The 25,255-nt window shown below is 36.9% G+C and overlaps 1 protein-coding gene across 5 annotated transcripts in view; it reads left to right on the top strand.

Annotated features, from left to right (window-relative positions):
- Positions 1 to 25,255, top strand: part of KLHL13 (kelch like family member 13) — a 192,003-nt gene that overhangs the window by 115,289 nt on the left and 51,459 nt on the right. Inside the window, exon 1 of one of the 5 annotated variants that reach the window (XM_036839086.1) lies at positions 10,119 to 10,260. The exons of 3 other annotated variants lie outside the window; for them this stretch is intronic. In XM_036839086.1, coding sequence (XP_036694981.1) covers positions 10,181 to 10,260 — 80 coding nt within the window. In that variant the 5' untranslated portion in view covers positions 10,119 to 10,180. Of the gene's footprint in view, positions 1 to 10,118; positions 10,261 to 10,761; positions 10,869 to 25,255 lie in introns of those variants that run through there. One more of the 5 variants, XM_036839085.1, reaches the window with a different exon arrangement.

The raw sequence follows: 25,255 nt of genomic DNA, 5'->3' as shown, positions 1-25,255 counted from the left end.
GACAACGATTGGTGAGCGGCCAATGCTGATACGCTGAGGAAGGCCAGGCACTGAGACAGAAAACAGAACCTCATTCTGACTCGGGTCATCTTGAGTGGGGGTGGGCCACCTTGACTTTTAAAGCAGGTTTCTCCAAGTTGAGTAGACCAGACACGAAAATCAGCTGGAGTCCTTGTTTAAAATACAGATCACTGCTTCTCACTTCCAGACTTGTACATGTTCAGTATTCAGCCCAGATGATTCTTAGGCATGCTAAAGTTGGAGAGCATCTACCTTCAAGGTATAGGACGTTTTGGATGGACCTACAGTCTGCCATACAGAGTGAAGTAGGTCCGAAAGAGAAATATATCGTATATTAACGCATATATATGGAATCTAAAATTTTTTTTAAAATGGTTCTGAAGAACCTAGGGGCAGGACAGGAATAAAGACGCGGACGTGGAGAATGGACTTGAGGACACGGGGCGGGGGAAGGGTAAGCTGGGACGAAGTGAGAGAGCGGCATGGACATATGTACACTACCAAATGTAAACTAGCTAGCTAGTGGGAAGCAGCCGCATAGCACAGGGAGATCAGCTCGGTGCTTTGTGACCGCCTAGAGGGGTGGGATAGGGAGGGTGGGAGGGAGACGCAAGAGGGAGGGGATGTGGGGATGTATGTATACGTATAGCTGATTCACTTTGTTATACAGCAGAAGCTAACACAACATTGTAAAGCAACTGTACTCCAATAAAGATGTTAAAAAAAAAAAAAGGTATAGGACTTTTCTCTTGGTAGCATCCAAGTTCCGTGTCGAGGCCTATGGGGGCGGGAGCCAGGCAGGGGTGAGGAATGACAGCTGTTGCTTGCACACCTTGCTGTATATCTCCGTTGGAGGCATATCGCAATAGGTGTTGTGCATTATGGTGACTGCGAGGTATTTTAAATAGGTTTGTGTTCGTTTTAGACTCGAGGAAGATAAAGAGCAGAAAGATTGCCCCCACAAGGTGAAAAACAAGTGACTTTTGATATTTTTAAGAGTTAACCTATCCCAGTTGTTTTCAATTTAATTTTTAATTTTTTAAAACACTAGGCTATCTAGGATTCTGGATGGTTAAGGCTTAATGGTAGCAATAGATTTATGCTTACTCATGTTTCATATGTGAATATGCAGTCGGCCCGATTAGATTTTAAGGGATTTGTGGCTGGGGAACATGTGTTCTGTTGTATACTTGTAACATCTAGCAAAGTCATAACTTCTCGGTACTCACTGATGATTGAGCGAATTCAGCTCACACGTCTTCTCTACAGGTTTTGGTCTTGGCATAGTGAGTGGATTGATTTTGGTGTTTGTGAAGTTCAAGGAGTCTATCTTACACTGTCAGGGACGGCTAATATACTACAGAGGCCTCAGTATAAACAAATGCATTTTAGTTGACAAATGCGAAAACGTGGTCCTAATTAATCAATTGGCTAATGCTTGTTCCCTGTTTAGAGTATCAGTTTAAGCTCGATCTTGCTGCTTCTTCACCCTTTTTGGAATACAAGTTATGTTGTTCTGTGCTTTACAGATCTGAATCGCAAAAACTGTTGATTCTGGAAATCCCTAAACACAAATATTTTTGTTTACTGGCTGGACAGCATCAAACAAAATGGCCAGACCCTGTAGTGGAAGACTCATAAAAATGCTCAAAAGTGTCTCTGACTTACGTCAAGCTGAATAAGGAATGAATGAATAAATATATGCTAGCTAAAGATATATTTTACTCAAGTGTTGTATACCTTCAGAATTCCATGAGAAATAACTGATTATTGAAAACATACAAATCGCATCTAGCTAAAACCTACGGTCAGCCTAGAAGATGAATTCTGTTTTCCTGAATTCTGTTTTCCATTCCCTCATGTCAGAATTGCATTTACTTTACTTAGTAATACAACATGAGATAGAGGAAAAGAAAGGATTTCCCCCACTGGACAACCATTGCATCCAAGTAATGAAGTTAGACATAAATCTAAAATAATGCTGTTGTTAGTTTGTAACGCATGAACACTTTATATAACATGAGTTAATGATGTCTTCCATCATAGGATTTTCATAATTGCTAAATATGTTTTTGAGGCATAGCAATTTTTAATTGCACACTAGCTTCTGTAATTTAGACTTACTACCATATATTTGGCATCTTGCAGTATAAATGTTTCTATACCTCCCTCCCTGCCTTTCTTTTAAGAAAAAAGTCTTTAGGGAGTTCCCTGGTAGCCTAGTTGTTAGGATTCTGGGCTTTCACCGCCGTGGCCCAGGTTCAACCCCAGGTCGGGGAACTGAGATCCCGCAAGCTACGCGACGCAGCCAAAAAAAAAAAAAAACAAACAATCTTTAGAACTTATGATTACCCATGAGAAGAACTCTAAATTAGAAAATGAGAAGGATCTCAAAATACTCATGAAAATACAGGTATTGAACTGTTTGCTAAGTCTCTTTAATACCACCATAGTAGGCAGATATCGTAACTAAATTATACCTTTAAGAAAACTATTGGTCCCCATGTTATGGCAGTGGGTCACAAGGTTCAAGTTTGAAGTTGAGCCTTTTTTGGACTTTAAGATACTCTCATTCATTATATAGCTAAAACCCTTTATTTTTAAACAATAATAGTTTACATAGATATATGTATAGGAAATTTGAAGTTTTAATGATTAGGCCTGGGAAATGGTAAAAACAAAATTAAAGCAATTGCATATAAAGGGCCTTCTTCATGGAAAATTTAAGTAGTGTGGTATAATCTCAATGAGTCATTAGGATTAGCTTTTCACGAAAGTGTTTGCTTCTGGTTAGCAAAATATTATTGTGATTACCCTAAGTATTTGTAACCAAGATTTACAAATACTCAGGGAGAAGAGGTGGAACAACTTAGGTAATCACCTAGATCTCATTTTTGCCTGTAACATTTATGGTGCGCATGTGAATGTTATAATAACTCTTTAGATAAAAGGATATAAATATGATTTTTTCAAGATAGTAGTATTATTTCATTAATTTTAATTGGGATATTGAGGAAAATGTCTTATTCTAAAGGTCTTTCAGCAACTCAGATTTTTGTAAAAAATATAGGTATTACTGAAAGAATGTATAACATAGGAAATGTTGAATTTCTTTAACTGGCATGCTTTTGAGACTTAGGTATGTGATGTGCTTATTATTTTAAAAAGTTTTTCAACCATTATAGATAAACATTATTAGAAATTATTTACTCTTATCAACATAGTTCATAATTTACAAAAATTAAGATTGTAATATTGCTTATTACTTTGTCTTCATGCACAGTTTATAGTGTTGCTTCTATAGTTGATGCCACAAAGTAGTGAAACTATTTGAAAAGCTTTATATGCATATAATTTTTAGTCAGTAGAGCCATATTCTTAACTTTTCTTTCAGTAACACTGCACATTTTAAATACATTTTTATTTTGATAAGTTTGCAGGTTTAATGTACAAACACATCAGAAACTCTAACAATAGTTTGGCTATTTTATTTACCAAATGTAATTTAAGGAGATACTTAGGAAGTTGTTGAGAGACAACTAAACAGATAAATTATTATTATTTGAGGTGAGAGCAGAGATTTTTCCTTAGAGCAATCCATCATCACTATCAGTGACGCCTTTATTTTATTTAAGAAAGTATGTATTCTGGGTGATTTTCTTCAACATATGCTTATTTTTAACAAGACAATGTGTATATTTAATTTTTTTTCATTTTAAGGACTTTATAGCCTAAAATTATCAAATTAACAGATGGATATTCCTTTTACTTTGAACTCTGCTTTTAGTAATAGCAGAATCAATAACAGCATTTTTAAAACTTTTCAGGATATATCCTGGCTTCAGTACACAGTTCTTGTTTAATCACTACCCTGCTTATAAAAATCTCGCTTTCAATCTACTCAACAAATACTTACTGAGTGCTTTCCCATGTGCCAGGAATAGTGATCAATTAGGAAGATAAAGATTCAGGGATTCCTTCTTGAAGGAGGAGCACGAGTTTGGGGAGGGCGTCTCAGGCAAAGTAGCAAAGCTGGAGCACGGGGGTGTCCTAACAGCAGGCCTCTTATTGGAGCACTGGATACATTATCCCTATTTGATGATCATAAACTGTCTCTGTAAATGGCTTTTTCAACAATTTAAAAATGGTAATGCAAAATCAGGTATATAGATAGTATGTATGTAAAAATCATTGATTTCCACCATTACCCCTCCCAATACACCCACTTTGATTTGGGGTTTAAGGCATTTTTTAATACATGGGAATACTTAAGAATTAATTTAGGTTATGCATGTCAAAGATGTATGAAGACTTACTTGGGCATATGGATTTGGGAATCATGTGAATGAAGAACTCAAGGGTAGCCCCCCCCCCAACAAAAAAAAAGCCATACAGGATATAGATACTGCAGAAAACAAAAGGAAGAAGGAAGGGCAAGGACTTCTGAATTTCCCATTCAGTGCAAATCCTTTTTTCAGCGTAGTGAGATTAAGGGTAGTCAGAATCTGTGGGTCATTGGGTCCCCAACAGCTGGATCTCTCTTGTTGCCTGCTCAGTCCTTTCTACACCAACTCCCATCTTAGCCTCATAACCTCATTCATCTGACCCCCGGTTATAAAAGGTGCTACATAAACATCAGGAACCACTACCATTCTGGCTTTCCATTCTCCCTCCAGCCAGTCCATTACCTTCCTCACCCTTACTTTTTTTCTCCTTTGTTCCCCTTACCTTATCAGCTTACTAGCTCCTCTTATTGCTATTCTATACCTGACTCCCCCAAAACAAACAAAGAAACAAACAAACGTTTAGTACCCATATTTTCCTTTGGAAATGTTAAAGATCGGAAGAGTATTTCCCTTCACATTACTTATGCCACCATGGCCTGAGAAATTCTCTGTGCATATACACACACATGTGCGTATGTGCCTGCACAAGTGTGTTTTTCTACTTGTTTGTATTGTGAAGGAGATAGGTCCTACAGTAATCCAAGGCATAGTCATGGTTACAATAATCTATGTAAATTCTTTGTGGGACTGTAAGAGTCTACACAGTTCCGTTAAGGAAATTGATTTGTGAGAAGGTGCTTATAAAAGATGAAATAATGACTTTCCAAAACAGCTGTCTTTGAGGAATGTCTAGGATTTTCCATTTTGATCTTAGCAAGGCTACATATCAGAGTATCTAGTAAGAAATTTTTAATGTATTTGATATTCAATTTCCTAAAACAAATAAAAAGGAGACACACACACACCTAAGTATATATAGCCATTCGCGTGAACAGTTCTATTTCCTGTAATGAGGAGCCCTGAATGTATTAAGAATTGTGCTCTGTTGTCTAGAAGTTAACTTTTTGTATGCTTTAAAGGGTTTAAGAGTCCTACTTGGTTGCCATCCAAGTACTTTTACTGATTGGTAGAATATAAACAGAGCACACGATTTGGCATGATCTACAGTCTTGTCTGAGCAACAGGAATAACATGGATCTCCCAGATTAGTCTGAAGGGACATTGTCAGGACTCCAGAAGATTACACAGTGCCTGCTCATACAAACAATGGTTAATGCTATTATTCTTCAGTTGTACTTACCACGGGATTAACCAAAACTTGCAAGAAAAAGGTAGGTTAGTTCTTAGGGAATATTGGGAAAATATGGAGAAAGAGGTCAGATATGTGACATATTAGTCAATTCATTTCACGAGTTGGTGGTACCGGAGACAAACTGTAGCAGTCAGTAAGCAAATTAAACTTTCACATAAAGTTATTTAGAAACATTTACATTGAGAAAAAAATTAGACTCTTGGCTGTATATTTCACTTTTCTCTCATACTATGACTGGCTTAATTTTTACTCACCGTTTTCTCCCTGATCATTCTTTTTTTTTTTTTTTTTTTTTTTAAATTTTTTTTTTTTTAAATTTAATTTAATTTTATTTATTTATGGCTGTGTTGGGTCTTCGTTTCTGTGCGAGGGCTCTCTCCAGTTGCGGCAAGTGGGGGCCAATCTTCATCGCAGTGCGCGGGCCTCTCATTATCGCGGCCTCTCTTGTTGCGGAGCACAGGCTCCAGACGCGCAGGCTCAGCAATTGTGGCTCACGGGCCTAGTTGCTCTGCGGCATGTGGGATCTTCCCAGACCAGGGCTTGAACCCGTGTCCCCTGCATTGGCAGGCAGATTCTCAACCACTGCGCCACCAGGGAAGCCCTCCCTGATCATTCTTAAACACCTTCTGGAATTAAGATTTTGGAAATGGTCTTTCTACACACGTTTGTATTTTTGGTGTTTCTTTCCCATGTCTGTCTTTGAGTGTACATATAATTGGAGGAATAAATAACTCTTTGTAGTTCTTGTTTCTTTTGAATACATTGAGACATTTGTAGAATGTGGTTCACTTCATATGGAAACAAACATCTTCTGGAACCGTCTCATTGAGAAGAAAGGACAGTAGGGATTCTAGAGCGGGAGTCCTAGACTAGGAGATGGAATTTGGTTTCTAGTTCCAGTTCTGCTACTAGCTAGTAGTGTGACAAGTTAACTTCTCTGGGCTTCAGTTTTTTCATCTATACAATGAGGGTGCTGAGCAAGATGATTTGTAAAAGTTCTACAAATCTTCTCTTTCTACTTTGGGAACCAGGGAATTCTGTGTTGTAAGATTTGGCCAAGAATGACTCCTTTTGTGGCCTTGGCCAAGTCCCAACATTGTTCTTTATTACATCTCTGAAATACGCATTCACAGGTATTTTTAAGTGATTAATGTTCATACAATGTTTTGAAGAGCTTTTGTGCATGTTGTCTTTCTATCCCATTTTATGCAGTTGTCCATAATAGAAACCAAGTGTTCTGTAAATGAAATCAGTGTTTCCTGTAATGTGAACAAGGGCTTTTGACATTTCCCAGTCTAAATATTTTTTTAATTAATTAATTAATTAATTAGCTTATTTATGGCTGTGTTGGGTCTTCATTGCTGCACGCGGGCTTCCTCTAGTTGCGGTGAGCAGGGGCTACTACTCTTGGTTGCAGTGTGCAGGCTTCTCATTGTGGCGGCTTCTTTTGTTGTGGAGCATGGACTCTAGGCGTGCCGGCTTCAGTAGTTGCAGCACGCGGGCTCAGTAGTTGTGACTCACGGGCTCTAGAGCGCAGGCTCAGTAGTTGTGACTCACGGGCTCTAGAGCGCAGGCTCAGTAGTTTTGGTGCACGGGCTTAGTTGCTCCACGACATGTGGGATCTTCCCGGACCAGGGATCGAACCCGTGTCCCCTGCATTGGCAGGCGGATTCTTAACCACTGCGCCACCAGGGAGGTCCCCCCCCCGTCTAAATATTAAAGTAGTGGGACCACTGAGCTTGCATAAAATTATATTTAAAATATATATTTAATCATTTTCTTCCTTTCACTCTGTAGGTGAAAACATTTTTAGTTCTGGAATGTAATGGTAATTACACTCCGTAGTTGCTACTAGAGTCGCCGTCAGGGTAGTAAAATCTGATTAATTTGGACTCTGCTAATTTGTAATTGGGGTGATTTTACCTGGCTGAAGTTTATTTCTAAACGACGTATGAGGAATGGTGTTGTTAAGCAATTTAATAGTGTAAAGTATATTTCATGGACTATATTTCTAGTTAAGGGAATTATTTTTAAAGCCTTTGGCATATTGGTTGTTTGCTCATGAGAGAGAATTACAAATGACTTCTAGCAATTTATTAAAACAAAAGAACTGAATATAAATAAATGCTCATCATCAGATATAATGCTTTTAAGGTTTTGGGGTCTTTAAGAGTGTTTAGGATGGGTGGAAGAAAGCAGTCTTTCTTTTCACTTTGAACAAATATTACAACCGTTGGAGTGCTACAAAAACAGGTTCTGAACATTAAGTCTAAGAGATGATTTGATGGTATTGGTTGATTTCTTTGGAGCCAAATGAGATTAGACCAAGAATATGTTGGTTTTTTGAATCAGTTGATTGTTCGTAGCAGAATAATAACTTGAGAACCTTTGCAATAAAGTGATCTTCGCCTGTTTTGGGAGGTTACCCTCTTGGAAATTTGGAAAACTCTACATTCACCCTATTTCCCCCTCATAAATATTGAATAGTCTTCATAGATAAAGACTCAAAACACTTAACTACCTTGGTTTTACATAGGTTTGGGGGTCTTTGTTCTCAGAAGGAGAAGTTACATTTGCAATTACTACTTTGTAATATTTTCATAAGCTGGAAAGTGATTGAAGTTCCTCTCTAAAATCTAAAATTGCTCCGTATAGCTAATTTGTAGCTGTTTTATGTTTTATATTTTTAAATGTTTGAGAATGCTTCAGGGCTTTGGAATGAGACATTCCAAACTTGCTTGATGAGTATGTGTGTGTGTGTGTGTGTGTGTGTGTGCGCGCATGTGTATTGTGTGTGTTTTCCTTCTTGGGGTCTCCAACAAGTTACCACTGCCAATTGTACCTAGGACCTTTTTGCTCCTTAACTATTAAGATTATTATACAAATCCTTCTAATGTAAAATATTGACTACAGTTTATTTGTATTAGTGGCACTTTTTTAAAACTTCTAAAATGTATTTTGGCCACTAAGATATTGATAAATATTCCTTTCTCTGATTCCTTTGAAGATTTCTGTGAGACAGTTTTTGGCGGGGGTACTGAAAAGAGTTGGAAATATCATTTAACCCTTTAGTTGCTTGACTGAGTTTTTGTGCAGTGTTTGTGTCTGATAGATTGAATAAAAATTATTTGTGAGGTAGTGATGGCTGAGACCTATTTAGTATTTAATAAAGTTTATGCATTACTGGTCAGTGTTTCAAAATAAGCTTTCTCTCCTTAGGTATGTATGCGTGAATGTATATACTACATATACATGTATGTTGGATTTCATAGGAAAATACATTGTTGAATATTGATGTGTTCTTGAAGGTACTTGTGATTACCTTAGGTGATTTCACGCTGTATTCTGGTATATGAAATTACGTATTTTGCAATTTTTGAAAGCAGTGTCTTTCTTACAGAAATAATTATCTGTGCTTTTTGAATACAAATGAGAAAGGCTCTTCGGGACTAAATCTCAATCTTTCAAAAACTGGGAATCGTTTGGAAAGAGCATATGAAAGCCAGCTACTTAAGTTGGAAGCACAAGCTTATTGTTTGAATATAAACTTGAAAGTAAATATGAGCTTTTCATCACTGCGATGAGTTTTTTAAAAGGTAGCGGCTTTCATGTCAATGGCGGTCCTCCTTTATTAAGCTTGCATTTGATGAAGATGGGTAATTCGGTTTTTAGGTAGAAGGTGGAAGGACACATTGAGGGTAGATATTTAGTGATGGCGACTTGCCTACATCAGAAATAAAATTCTTCAACCTGAAAATAAAGAGTTCAGCATAATACCGGTTTATCCTATTTTCACTTCTTTGAATTGTGTAGAAAGTGTGTGAGTTTGGTGCTTTAAACAGAAACTTGAAACACCCAGTCGCGTTCTGGGCATTTACAACGCTATTTTCTGGCAGTATTTTAAAACAATACAGATGAAGCCTCTATTTGCCGTTACTTTCATGAAATACGTCAACCTGCCTTTGACGGCAGCTTGAATTTTTGAACCTCCTTGTCAGTCACTAACCCCTAGAGGTTACCGGACCCGCCGCTGAGCTCTGGAATGGTCCCTGCTGGACACCTGCTTGGTGTCTCTCCTCTAGGCAATTTGTGAGCTGTTTGGGGGCGGGGGAGGCGTGAAGGAGGGTGAAGGGGAGGGAAAGGGGGAGAGAAGAAGGGGAGGGCAGCACTGAATTAGATTGTTGATAGCGTCCCTCCGAGGACTGCTATTAAGAGCACGCTATTCTGTACTTCTCTGCTGCAGAAGACAGAGTGATATTCGTGTTAGCACACAGCATGTTGTAAATGTATGAGATTTTTGCTCATCCTGGCTTGGAAATAAGAATAGGGAAAAGAGAGCAACTTGAATCAGAAGCTACTAGAAGAGCGTGCAGAGTTCTGCAGCAGTTTATATTTGTTCTTACATTTTGCCTTCTTCTAACTGGAAAACAGAGAGACTGGCATTTTTTTAAACGGGCGCTTCCCATAATGGCATTCTTGTATTGTGTGGCCAGAGCTTGCACAGGAGGAAAGCAGGCTGCCGAATTTAGTCACTGATCTCTGTTAGCTGTGGCCTAAGGCTATGCTGAGGTTTATATCCCATTTGTATTGTTGCAGCTCAAAAGAAGAATGTTCAGAGGATGACAAGTGTATTCTGAGTAGGTATGTTGTTTCATTTTCATATGAAACCCGTCTATTTTTTTTTCCTGCTACTATTGGTCAGAAATCAGGTTAATAGGTGCAGAATATAGTGCAATGCTGCAGTATCCCTGTTAAGGTAGAACAATGGTAATGCAAGCTTAAAATAATACCAAAAAAAAAACCACCCCAAACCCTAGCCGCTTTTATCAAATAAAGCTGCATTGTGTGGTATGCACAGTGCAGTCTTTTCAAAAAAATATACTGCAGTCAACGCTTTCCTAACGAGGTGGCACTATTGTTGAGTTCGAACGATAGAATCATCATTTGCTTTAGGGGACAGGAGGATTTAAAGGAGGTACCTTGCAGCCCTATTTTACAGATTGGAAGCATCGGTTTAAGGGCACTGGCAGAATCGTTTGCTTGTTCTCCGCGGCAGCCACTGCTGTGTCAGTACAGTGTGGAATGGAAGTCCTAGTTGGTAGTCTGTTATGGAAACGCTGTTTACTGTTATTGTAGTACCGTGGTGACAACATGCCATTGAAATGGAAAACGAGCTCTCCTGCTATCTGGAAATTCCCAGTTCCTGTGCTTAAAACATCCAGGTCAACTCCACTTTCTCCAGCATACATGTAAGTGAGAGAAAATAGGATATTAAAGTGGGATTTCATTCATGAATCAACCTTGTGGCAAAAGGGGGTAAAAATCCCAAACAGCAACATCCAAAACCCCACAAGATTAAAAACCTCAAGCTTGCTTACATTTAAATATATTGGCATGCCCACATTTTACCATTGTTTTGTTTTTCTAGGAGTTTATGTTTCTTTTCATTTAAAGTGCCTAATGGTAATGTAATTACTAAGATGAAAGTCTAAAGGTATATCTAAGGAATTGCATAAGGATAAACTTTTACATTGGTTGGATGTTTTGAATCTTTGTGTATCTGAAATACTTAAGATGACTTATTTTGTGTAATGGCACAAAAACTGCTGATGATTGATGTTGATGTGTTGAATATGGAAATGCTTTCTATAATTTTTTGATGAATTTGAAACATTCGGAGTTAACACATTGATCAGAAAATGAGTCTTTTAATCAGGACTTTTATACTTGAGTTGTGTATGAACATTAATAAGTTTGATATTATATCTTTCTCAGTTTTATAATTCGAGTTCTGAAGTATAAGTTCGAATTTGTGCAAATTATAGTTCTATGAGTAGTTATTTATATACATGGAGTTGAAAAGTGTATTATACAAATATCTATTTTAGAAATTTATTTTAAGTAAATATGTACTGAAATATATTGGGACGTCTTTCTAGAATATTTGAAAATCTTATTTTTTAAATTTGCGAAGTATTGCTTTAAAAACAAAATCTGGGAGGTATAATAAAATATTCTTTTAAAGTATTGTCTGTGATCTTTTTTTAGTAGAGGAAGGAGTGAGGGAAAGCTGGACCTTTTTTTTTTTTATTAAATAATTGTACGAGAAAAGCTTTTGAGTGAAAGTCTGTCTTAACTGTAAGTGTTCCCTTTAAAATATTTTTCAGTAGGACAGATGTGGAAAATTCTTCCCGCTTTAGGTTCATTGTGTGTTTAGAAATCTGGTGAGTTGCCATTTTATTACTTAGTTTTTGTTTTATATGAGGTTCAGATGCACAGTGGTATCTATCTGGTTCTTTGAAAGGCTTTCAGCTGCTGAGGAAGTGTGCTTGTGCTCTCAATCCAAAAGAAGCAATTCCCGGGAAAGCGAGGAAAAATGAGGACATTTCAGAGTTGAATCCTGTCATCATTTCATTTTCAGATTATTTTTTCTATTCCTTCTTAGAGATGCTTCAGGTTATTTTATCTGGGTGTTAAACTCTGTTTCCTATAAAGTTAAAATTTTAAGTTATATTTGTAAAAGAAAAAAATCAGCTCTGTTTGTTTCTCAAAAGCTGCATTTGTCAAAAGTGCAAATTAATGGAGGTGACAAGTTAATGGAGCTCCTTCAAATAATTAGAGAAAATGAGATGTGCCTGCTGACTTTATATATCTCAGCTGGTGAGAAATGACCAAAGATTTACCAAAAGCAACTTCATCATCAAAATAAAACATACACACCCCAAACTAAAACCAATAGGTTACAATTAATAATGGTTACTAATGATTCTGGTATTCCTACTGCATTTTACTGTCCAAAAGATCCAATTTGCAGCCCCTGTTGCAGCTGATTTGCTACTTTTTAGAGATGATCAAAAAATACTTATATTATTTTAATCCATACTAGCCACAAGCTCAGATACAGCTTAATACAACATCTTTAATGAACCACTTTCTTTGTTTTAAGTCCTCACCTCTTTGACTGGGTGACATGAGTGAATTGATTTAGATGAGAGAAGCCAGAAAATATCATAGATCTTGCACGTTGGCACTGAGTGTTGGTAGTACACATATGTAGAATGGAAAAGTCTATTTGAGGAGCTAGTGTTAGTCTGGACTATTTTGACATTGTGACGGTCTGTATTGTTAAATTGGCCTTAACTTATTTTTTTAATAAATAAGTTAATATGAGGTTTAAAATATTATGTAAATATACACAGAGGATATATGTTAAATATAGGAAAAGAAGACTAGCTTGGGGAGTTTAAATCAACTTTTAAATAAATTGTTTCGTTTTTGACTGCTTTAGAGTTCATTGCCTTGCTGGGCCAGAAATAAAAATACCACGTTTAACATGTTGTTCTCATCAGTGCTTCCTTATATTCCATAGCACTTCTACACACAGATGATATTTAAGTTGAGCATATTTTTCACTGAAAAATTGTAAAGAGTAAGTTAGAATCCTGGGTCAAGTAACATCATGTTTGCTCTCATGGCCAGTTGGGTTGGCAAACATAGATTAGATGGCTACTTGTGTCTTTTGGGTCTAAAGTCTTTGCATTGAAATGGAGCAGTTAAATTCTGACTCTTTGATAGATTGTGATATTTTAGAATTTACCTGTAAAATTATGTATAAACATTAAAAATACTATCTTGAATATAGAATTCTTCCCAGTTAATATAAGCATCTTTTGGTACATTTGCTTGTATTGGTTTGTAATGTTTTGTCGTTATTTACTGTGATTTGTCGAATACATGTTACATGATTTTCATTGATGACTTGGGTGCTTTTTCAAAGACTGAAATTTCAATATAAAATATTTTTGCTTGTAGTAAAAATGTGTTGTAGTAATGGAGCAAATATGGAGAAATATAAAGGTTCCTTATGGTTTCTTTCTAAACTCAATGTAGGTGCCGCTGGCTAGAACTCTTCCATTGATGCTGGTGATAGGGCACTGCTGCTATCCACTAGTGAAAGCTAGAATAGAGAATGTTTTACTTACTGCAAACATTGAACAGAAAAGCTTTTTTTCCTTGTGAATTTAAAGTCCAAGTTGGCTTGCTTTCTGCTTGTTTAGAACCTGAACGTGAGTTAAAACCTTTCCATATTTTCAAGACTTATTGATGATAAAGACAATATTTATGGTAATATTAAGGAAAATAGTTTCTTATATAGCATAAAGTGCTTTTCAAATTGTGTTAAAATATGATTTGGGAAGAGTGGAGTATCATAAAGACAAAAGATTTGGGAAAGTAATCCTTTGGCCTCCAGATAGCTTGATTACCAAATATTATTTAGTCTTTATTAGGTAGAGTCTCCCTTCAGCTTCAGTTTTGAACACTTGCAAGGGTGGTGTGCCATCCATGTGGAATTCTGAAGGGACTGTCTTGATCGAAATCTGAGTGATGTGTTTGTGTTACACTCTGTTCAGCAGAAGGTTGAAGTTCAACCTTAGCCTGAAGGAGTATCTCCTGGTCAGTGTAAGCTGAATTAGTAGACTCTGCTCCTGACAGGTGTGAACCATGTAAATTAACCTGTCAATTTGCCTAAATTAATAAAGCTGAAAGGGCAGTCACTTCTAAGTGGTTTTCTGGTGTTTTGGTATTCATTGTTTTCAAGCAGCAAGTGATTCCTTCAGGCTGATGTTATAGGGTTAATGTATTGTTAGATTCCAAGGACACACTGAAATAGAACAGAATTAGCATTAGCTATCTTTTTATCTTTTCTTCACAAGCAGTTAAGTCTTGCTAATAATGGTGTGGCCACAAGGAGGAAGACAATGGGTAAGAATGAACCAGCACAATGTAACAGTGAATCATAGCAAGCCAGACAATGGGTGTAGAATGAGTGTTAGTGAATTAGACTTGTCCTCTCTTAGCCAATACACTTGTATTCAGTTAGCGTCCTGTTTACAACTATTTTGTTTACTGTGTAAAATATATTTTAGAGTAAGTGCCAACAGCACTGACTTTTATAGCAATCATTTTCTATCATTTTATCATTGAGATTCAGTATCTAGATTTCCCTAGAAAAAATGGTGCTTTACTTTATTTAATTGTCAATAATTTATCTAGATTTAGTCATACTATATAAATGTTCCTTGTTTGTGGGTGATTCAAAGGACAGAGAAAATTAAAATATGCACTTTCTAAATTTGACATGTTTTCTATCCCCTAAGATTGTCTTTTTTCTAATTTAGTGAATAAAATACAACCTTGAAAATAAAATAAAACAAAACCTTAGATATCTTTTTCATCTAGCAAAATACTTCCCAAATTGATATTCTCAAATTAGAAAAGAATAGAATTAGTTAGATATTTTCACAATTAGTGTATACATAAACTTTTGTTTCTGTCTGCTTAATTTGTTTTTTTACAACATATGCTCAATCTAACAAAATTATGTGGAGAAATAACATAAATAACACAGAGCAATTTAGCGCTCATCTGTAACTTTTGTAGCATGTTTCTTGTGAATTTCCATTGTCTGAACTTGCAGAAGGGCTAGCTTAACACTTATTAATGGAAAATCATAGAGATAAAAGTGACCTTAGATGTCATTTAGAGAATCCAGATCCCCTTTAAAGCAGGAATCCTTCCTGTGACAACTGTGAAAGATGCTGATGCACGTTCTCCTTGATCACTGTCAGTGACAAAGAGCTCACTACCTCCCCAAGCCAGCACCTTTCATTCGTGGACAGCTCTTCCATGCATGGAGCAAAATCAATTCCTCTTATCTTTCATCTCCTATTTCTAGTGTGGCCTTCTGGAGCTATGGAGAAAAATATTATTTTCTCCATAACGTACAAGCCTGGAAATCTTCTTTCTTTAACCATTACTCATGTGACATGTTTTCCAGACTCTTCACTCTGCTGGTTGTCCCTCACCCTGATAGTTTTTTTGTGTTAAACTTTATACAAGATACTACATCTGAATGAGATGCTCCCCACACGGTCCGACTAGAAGAGACCTCTCTCCTTTCATACAGGCGTTTTGCTTATCTTAAAGAGCCTGTGATTATATTATTTTTTAATCATAGCATTCACCCTGAACCACAGTGACTCAGAGTTTACAAACTTCTTTTCGGAGGTTTACGACTAGATTGCTTGTTCCTCCTAGTCAGCGTTTATTCTCTTGGCTACTTCAGATCTTCGAGTCTGAGGAAGTCTGGCATGTGCAAATGAAATTAAAATTTTGTTTTAAAGCCTATTGTATGTGTCTTTAAAAAGATCTCTTAAAACCATTTAATGTATCTGAGGAATATTGCACACAAGAAACTTACAAGACAGAAAGCTAGTAGTTCGGATGCTTTCAGCAATTTCCAAGAATTTTACTCGTCGAAAATTTATCTAGATTCATTGTTTTTTATGCCTAAATGAGTGTTACTTCCAAGTACCCCTCAAAACATTTCCCCAGAGGGAAGAGAGACGGAAATGCAAATCTTTCACCATCATGCGAAGTCTGGAGTTACTAAGAACTCTAAGGATTCCAGACATTCTGCTTGAAATTTAGAATATTTAGATGAGACCTAAATAGGGCCAAGTTAGGGGGAGGGAAAAGAAAGAAGGAAGAGTTAGGCAAGTATTTGTATTAATGACTGTATTACTTGTAAAGAGTCAAAAAATATAAGCACTGAGCATGCTGATATTTTAAATTGAAATAGCAGCCACAGTGTATTGCTTTATCTCCTCAAGGCCAAGAAAGAGGTGGTATAAACGTGAGATTCTTGGGGAATCAGTACATAAAGAAGTTACTGAGCAATCCACTTTTGAAAGAGCTCAGTTCTTTTTCAATCACCTTGTATATTGAGTTTATAATATTCAGAAGTTACTGCCTGTTATGCGCCAGGCATAACTCTGCTGGGTATTATGGATATAGTCCTTGCAGTTATTCAAAATGGCTAGTCTTTATCTTCTATCTTTATTTATAAACAATTAAATTGCTTGATTTATTTTGCTCCTGTGAAAATTCTAAACCAAGACAACCAGTTTAAATAACACTCTTGTTTACCGTGCTTGCATTATTGATAATGGATTTAATGGCAATAAAAATACTACAGAGGAGAAATGTATCTGGGCTAACTGAGGAGATGTGAATTGCATATAGATACCAGATTTTAAAGTGCATATTCCTATTGTGGTGATCATTTCACAATATATACAAATATCAAATCATTATGTTGTACACCTGAAACTAATACAATGTATGTCAGTTATACCCCAATATTTAAACAAAGAAAACAAGAGAAAGTACATATTCCATAAGATGGAAAATGATGCAATTTACATTTAAACTTGATAGTCACTTTTTTAAACAAGAAAAATGGAGTGCCATTCTTTAAGTTGGACAGGGCTTAGGTGCTTTATAGCACACAAGTGTATATATTTTTACCTTACAAGCATCAACAATTTGATCCCAGACTATATGATGTAACCTTAGAGAAAAATAAAGTTATATTATGTTTCCAATTATAGTAAAATATTTTCACTGGCATGACTTACTATGATGAGGGTATATGTTGTTTTTAGCCCAATTTTGCGACATTTATGGTATGGTAAGACAGGAGCATGCCCAACTTGTTGGACAATTCTTCTTATGATATGGTTCAGTGGAGAAATGAAATAACATCTTTCCATAAGAAAAATGTAATTAAAAACAACTTTCAGAACTCTTGAATCTAGCCTATACAACAGATACTGTAAATTTCATGTGAAACATATTTATTTGCAATTTTCAAAAATGTCCTGGTTTAACATAGTTAAATGAAATACAATTTATTGAGTGCTACTATAAAAGTGCCAAGCACTGTGTTAAAACTTCCCCAATTTTGCTGTACGGGGAGACACTGCTTTGGGAAAGATCCCTGGTGTTCTCCTTACTTGTTGCAAGTAGTAATAAATCCTTCCCTCACCGGAAAAAAAAAAGTGCCAAGCACTTTGGAAGCTGCCTCCCAAACACTCTATAAGGGTAAGTCTTTTCCCTGTTTTACTCTAAGGGCACAGTGGTTCCGAGAAGTTAATTAACTTGCTCAATGTTACACTTCAAGTAAGAGGTGAAGTGAAAATTCAAACGCAGTTCTGCTTGATTTCAATGATCTTGACTCCTCTAATGCCTTTTTCTTTTTATAGACTTTTGCTACTTTCATGCCATCTACTAATTAGGAAATATCTCACTAGAATTCGAAGAACAAAGAAGTATGACAGATGAGATAAACTTTTCTGAATTGGGTGGTGGTACAGGGAGAAGTTAGCTTTACTTTGTGGTACTGTCAAGTGGTGAAGTTGCAGGAAAATACTGGGGCAATTATCTTTACTTACTGATATGGTACTGGGATTAACCTCATTGTTTCCTATTTCTTTCGAAGCACTATTCTACCTTTGTTGGCCAACCACCTTTTTTCCCCCCAGTAATTAGCTGCCATTGACTGTAGCAGATGTGCTCTGTTTATCACAGTCCTAGGGTACTAACCAGTCAGTATGTTTAGTACTTTCTTGTGGACGTCATTGTCCCATTGCTTGATTGTGTGCAGGCACTGAGAAAAACCTCCATGTATGAGTTTTCTATTGCTGCCATAACAAATTGCTGCAAACTAATGGCTTAAAACGTCACAAATTTATTATGTTATAGTTTTTTAGGTCAGAAGTCTGGTATGGGTCTCACTGAGCTAAAATCATGGTGTTGGTGGAGCTGTGTTTGCTTCTGAGGCTCTCGGGGAGACTGCGTTTCCTGCTCATTTGGATCATTGACAGAATTCAGTTCTTTGCAGTTGTAGAACCACCAAGGTCCTTATCTTCTTGCTGGCTGTAAGGCAACAGTTGATCTCAGCTTCTAGAGGCTGCCAGCATTCCTTGGCTTCTGGCTGCCTTTCTCCATCTTCAGCGCCAGCAATGGCAGGAGTCTTTTTCACATCTATCTCTCTCTGACCCACTCTTCGCCTTTCTCTTCCACCTTTAAGGACTTACGTGATTAGATTGGAAGGTGCAGGGGCTCGATTGAGTTTTTGATTTAAAAGTCTTGAATACTGTATTTTAAAACAATAAAATTTTGAGAATGAAACATTGTGAGAATGATACATTAGAGAGGCAAGCTCATTTGAGTGTTCATGGGCAACTGGGTTAAACTAGTGCCTTTGCCATCGCTCTGTCCTTCCTCTCTCCCCCTCCTCTCTCCCCCTCCTTCTCCCCCCCCCCCACTTTAAAGTCTCTCACTGAAGGTATTTCTACAAATTCTAAAAGACCTTTGCTCATTTACAGCTTGCCCTGTAACATCTTCTATTTTAACTGTTTTTCTGGTTTCAAAAATATAGTGCTTTTCACTGATCAGTGAGATCAGAACGTGACATCTTAAAAAGAGCATAAGTATCTTATTCAGGATTCTTGGGCTCTGAGAGCTGGGAGGAACCTTAGAAATCATTCTCTGTCATACCATTGTACCTTGCAAGAGAATGTGATATTTAAGTCTGGTCACTTTTCCTCCATCTGTGTACATTCACATTTGATGATTTAACTCAGTCTTAATTTATATTTCCTTTTTATTATTTTATCCCATTTCATCAATTGTATTACAAATTAATGTTAAAGACCAGTTTACTACAAAAACTTCAACTAGATTTCTCTTTATACATGTGATTACACCAGAGATTTTTCTCTTGTCCTACACTGAACTGTGTTCCTAATTAACTCACAGTTCGACCTGGCTTTAGTTTGGGTGGATCTACAAAATATTTTGAAATAGAGTTTGGAAAAGTATATGGATGTTTTAGGTTGTAAGTGGATTATCCAATAGATAATCCCTTAGCATCACTAAATTGAAGTGATTTTCATTCATTATGAGCACTTTCCCTCAAAGGATGTGCATATGTAATCATTTCTGAATGATTCACAGCTAAACAAAAGTTCATGAAACTGGAACCAAAATTTTCGTCTAAAGTAGACCAGTGACCTGGCTCATTAGCATATTTTTCATAAGTATATTGCTGAAGTATATAGATAGATGCAATTAGAGACTTTTCTTTCAAATGATGTGATCCACCATCACACCATCATATGTTTGGCTTTCTTTCATATAATTATAATTGCAGATTATATATATATATATATATTTTTTTTTTTTTTTTAATTTATTTATTTTTGGCTGTGTTGGGTCTTCGTTGCTGCGCGCGGGCTTCTCATTGCAGTGGCTTCTCTTGTTGCGGAGCACAGGCTCTAGGCTCATGGGCTTCAGTAATTGTGGCTCACGGGCTCTAGAGTGCAGGCTCAGTAGTTGTGGCGCACGGGCTTAGTTGCTCCACGGCATATGGGATCTTCCCGGACCAGGGCTTGAACCCGTGTCCCCTGCATTGGCAGGCGGATTCTTAACCACTGCACCACCAGGGAAGCCCGCAGATTATATTTTTGAATAGTGGATATTATTTGATTGCTGATGCAGCCTTGCAGATAGCCTGATCTGGGACGAATAATCCTTTAAAATAAAATAGCAGTAAGGAAAGTCGATGTTATTTATTTATTTATTTATTTATTTTGGCGCTTATATGCTAAATATGAACTGATACACTTCTGTACCAGGGAGCAAAGTTTGCAATTAGTTTTGTTACTGTGGTTTATATGAATTATGCAACATGGTATTTGTTAGTAGATGATGTTGAGAATTTATTATTATTTTTATATCATTTAGTCCTTTGGAAAGTAATTATTTCTTTCACTGTGATCTCTTTGCAAGCAAGTATCCTGCCTGCTCTTTTTACATATCTCCTAGTGCAGTGGCTGGCACATAGCAGGTGTTCAGATGTTGAGTTGATGAATGAATTTTTTAAAAATTATTTATTTATTTATTTATTTATTTATGGCCACACCGTGCGGCATGTGGGATCTTAGTTCCCTGACCAGGGATCGAACGCAGGCCCCCTGGCGTTGGAAGCATGGAGTCTTAACCACTGGACCACTGGGGAGATCCCTGATGAATGAATTGAGAGAGAGTAGTTTTTAGGTCTGTAGCCTTGTGCAAATTATTTCACTCAAAGTGTGTTGCATTTCTTCATTTCATATATAGAGGAATCTAATAAATTACAGTCTTGTTAGAGAGTAAGTTACAGCTATCTTTCCTATGAAAAGAACTAATCCAAAATCCTGATTCTGTTCCTTGCTTGCCGATAAGTACCATGATGCTGGCACCGACTGAAAGTAATTTTAGTAGAAGCAATTTACCAGTGACCAGAATACTTTTAGTCATGGTTCATCAAATTGTAATTTGATAAAGAAAGTAAGATTATATAATCTCTTCCAAGAGAGCAACTACTCTTAAAGTTAAGAGTTATTTGACTTATTTTCACATGTCCTTTACCCTGAGGGGAAAACTATTTTAGACAAATTTATGTTTTAAAACTAGTATGGTTGTACTTAAATGATAATGTGTTTTCTGTGTATAGTTTGAAAACAGGAATGGCTGACTAGGATAAAAGGAAATCTGAGTAGGGTTTAGGAAAAATAAAAAAATGATCTACATTTACTTATGTTCTGAATTGTTTTATACTTAAAAAGGCTAAACCTAATTGCAAAGGTTTAGCAGATATTATTATTATTATTATTATTATTGGCCTCACTGCGTGGCTTGTGGGATGTTAGTTCCCTGACCAGGGATTGAACCCAGGGCCACGGCAGTGAAAGCGTTGAGTCCTAGCCACTGGACCACCAGGGAGTTCCCAGCAGATATTCAATTTAAATTAATTAAGTTTTCCTCCTATCAGAAATATTTTAAATAAATGCTTTTACACATTGCTTGGTTAACAGTAGGACAAAAAGGCATAGCAGTTACTAATGTATGAAAACAACATATTCTAAAGCAAAACAATTGATAGTTTGTGAATAAATTTGGATTTTTATTTATTCTCAAATCATTAAATATATATTTACCTTGAATTATTTGCCAGAATGTGCAACTAGTTAAGGAGGGCTAGTCCAAGAAGCCTTGAATGCAAGAGTGTAGGATATGGCTTTTGTTCAGCAAGCAGAGAGGAGTGATTGAATACTGCTCTTGGAAAACTGCGCCCGGTCCCCCACCCCACCCCGTCTCCCCCCGCCCCGCCCCCGCCGAAACTATAAATACAATCACAGTATGTGAAGATGCTATACTGTAACAAATATGTAGTTTATGTTACTAACCAAATCCAAGGAAGAGGTAATAGATACCCAAAGTGTGGTAGGGACAGTGAGAGTGGAGAGGTGGTGAAAGACGCATACTAGAGAGATACTTAGTAGTACTTTGTCAGTTGCCTGGGCGTAGGAGATGGGGGAGAACTAGGAGTCTAAGATGACTGAAATATTTTGATGATAACAATTTTCTTTTAGAATCCAGAATATCCTATCTATGTCTCTCTTGAATGCATGACATCTAGATACATTTGAGATTCCTGAACTTTCTTCTGACTGACCAAGCTTCCAGGAATAATCATTAAGAACTATGTAGTCAAATTCATTTCCCTTGAGAGTACCTTTAAATAAGCCAGTTTTCTCCTTAAAGCATGATCTACAAAAAGATTGGATTTGGGACATTTAAAATGACTTATTGCTTCAAGAAATAGCTTGTTGTAGATGGGATGAGTTGAGGGGAATAGCATTTAGACTAGCATTTTCCAACTAGCTGGGCAAACTTTTTTTTTTTTTAAAGTTTGTAATTATTTATTTATTTATTTATTTATTTTTGGCTGTGTTGGGTCTTCGTTTCTGTGCGAGGGCTTTCTCTAGTTGCGGCGAGCGGGGGCCACTCTTCATCGCGGTGCGCGGGCCTCTCACTGTCGCAGCCTCTCCCGTTGCGGAGCACAGGCTCCAGACGCGCAGCCTCAGTAGTTGTGGCTCACGGGGCTTAGTTGCTCCGCGGCATGTGGGATCTTCCCAGACCAGGGCCCGAACCCGTGTCCCCTGCATTGGCAGGCATATTCTCAACCACTGCGCCACCAGGGAAGCTCCGGGCAAACTTTTGACACCTTGAGCCTCCTCTCCTCATCTTCTTGGTGACTCTTCTCTGCGTCCTTCTCACCTGCACCCTGAGAGTCAGAAATTATAAATTGGGGTATGAAACACTGGTTTAAAGGACAGTATGGAAGGAAGGAAGGGAATGCTTCTCTCTTGCTTAATATCCTTCTGTCCTATTTGTCTCAAACAGATCGAGGCAGTACTTCATTACTACTTCACAATTCATAGATCGCTCTGCAAAACACATACACAGTCTGAAAATGCTCCAATTAGCTTCTATTCAAAATTCCCACTTAGATGACTGGGAAATGTGAGTCCTGGATGCCTACTGTCATGTTGTTTAAATAATATGGTCTGCCTCTACCCTTTTTGCGTTCCACCCAAGAACACAAACTTTCTTGAAGCCAGAGGCCATAATGTTCCTAAAAAGAAACACCTTTCCCCCAAAGTGGCAAACTCCTCAATGAATTGTAATTTGCATCTACTCCCTCAAAAAAAATAAATAACCAGTCTTCCTTTCAGGAAGTCTTTACCAATTTTATCAAGAATACTTAATATTTGGGGTAAACATAGTAATGGTACATAAATACTTTATGCAAAGGGCACCTTCCTTAGTGTTGCTGTACGATGGACAAAATCTTATAAAAGTATTTTTGTAGAGCAATTTTTGTTACTCACATCAGCAGAGCCGTCTGTAGCTAGATCATGATATTGCATTGTGATAGTGAACTGCACATTATAGCGATCTTAGTTAAAATAGTTTTCTAGGACTGTAGTCAAAGTGCAGGCTCCTGATGGCATTTCAGGAGAAAAATCAGAAGTCATTTCTGCCTTTCTACTCTTAGAATATGATGCCTGAATGTGTAGATAGGTGAGCGAGCTGTAAGTGACTGTCAAGATTTCTTTCATTTTCTAACAACCTAAGAACTTAAGGTCAGGAATGGTTTTTTTCTTTATGGTAAGCATTGTACAAGAGGGATAACTTAAAGTCTTAGAGCTAAGTTTTATTTTGAAAAAAACCTTAATGGTGAGGCAAATATGTACAAAATGGAAAATAATATTAATATGAAAAATTGTACTAAAATTAGACTTTTTGCTTCACCAAGCTCCACGTCTGAAACAAACTTGAGAGAGCTATCCTTAGTGTGACTCTTTGGGTTTAGAGTCTGTCTTTGATTTCTCTTTTTGTATTACCGTCCCCTGTCTTAAAAATATTGGCTGTCATATTAAAACATTGGTGTGATTAAATCATATTAAACATTATATTTAAATGAATGATTTGATACATTCATTGAAATAATTCGAGATGCTGCTAGGTCATTGCAAAATCAAGGGTGAGATTTGTTACATTTATTACAGGCTTTGAAGACAGAATCAGTGGGACTGGTAGAGCTGCCAATTATAATTCTTAAAACATGGAGTACAATTGGCTATTACGTTTAAGTTGGAAAGTCTTACTCTTTGGTTTCTTTTTATCATGTTTCCTTTTAAAAGAAAAATAAACATTCCCTTAAGACCTGGTCATGAATTACTGACTTTGCGAAGCTGAATATAACTAGGAAATTCAGAAAAGACAGAAAAGGATTGGATTTTTACCACTTGATTAATGATTCCTCCTGTTCCCAAAGAGATTTGTCTCAGTGATTTCTGATTGGTTTTGAGTTTGTGGAATCTGCCTTTATAATAAACTCTAAAATTGGATAACTTGGATGTTTGAATATTTAATAAACTGAAATTTTAGGCAAGTGAAAGCCCAGTTCTTTAGTAATAACACTTTTCCATTGATACGCACTATAGCACCATAGTCAAATTTCAAAGTCGGTGAGCTACAGATAATAGGAATAAAGTGATACCTTGGTTAATATAAGTCCTCTGGGAGCAAAAAGCTCCTTTATAGAAAGGTGGCCTGGGTGTTGGAGCTCCTGTTCCAGTTTCTTCATTTGGGGATAGAAGAAGGAGAAGGCATGCTCCTGACCTCAGGTATAGCTCAGACTTCTCAACGGCCAGGCTGGCGCTGGCTGTAGGGGGGCAGGGAACATCCTTTCAGAGGATTATAGCTATTTCCTCTGTGCACTGGGAAGGGGACTGTTGACGGTGATGGGAGTCCGTGCTGTTTCCCCCAACCTACACGTCCATATTGCTCTCTCTCTCCCACCACTACCACTTGTGTACTTGCTCACCTTATATGGCTCCTTAAGGCAAGGGAGCTTCGACTTCGACTTAGCTTTTTTTATATAGTAGGTATGGAATCAACATTTAGAATTCATTTTTTTAAAATTGAAGTATAGTTGATTTACAATGTTGTATTAGTTTCAGGTGTACATACAACATAGTGATTCAATATTTTTATAGATTATACTCTTGTATTTCTGCTTCATGTATCTATCTATCTATCATCTATCTATATCTTTCATCCAAATATTATGAGAAATGTAAAGAATGAGAAATAGTATATAAACCAAGCTTCCAAATGGTAGAATTTTCTAGTCTAGATGCATGAGACTTGATGTAGTTTAATTGGTATATGAATTTTAAAAGATGAAGGAAGACTAAAGTTTTGAAATATGGTAGATAGAAGGAGCAAACATTGATCTGAAAGTGTTTCAGGGACAGGATTGAGGTATTCAATGCAAATGCTTTATGGTTTGGATAATTAACTTTCATCCTGTTAGAGTGGACTATCATTTGTC

The sequence above is a fragment of the Balaenoptera musculus genome, chromosome X, assembly GCF_009873245.2.
Source record: "Balaenoptera musculus isolate JJ_BM4_2016_0621 chromosome X, mBalMus1.pri.v3, whole genome shotgun sequence".
Lineage (NCBI taxonomy): Eukaryota > Metazoa > Chordata > Mammalia > Artiodactyla > Balaenopteridae > Balaenoptera > Balaenoptera musculus.
The sequence above is the reverse complement of the archived record's forward strand: the minus strand, read 5'-3'. Positions and strand labels throughout refer to the sequence as shown.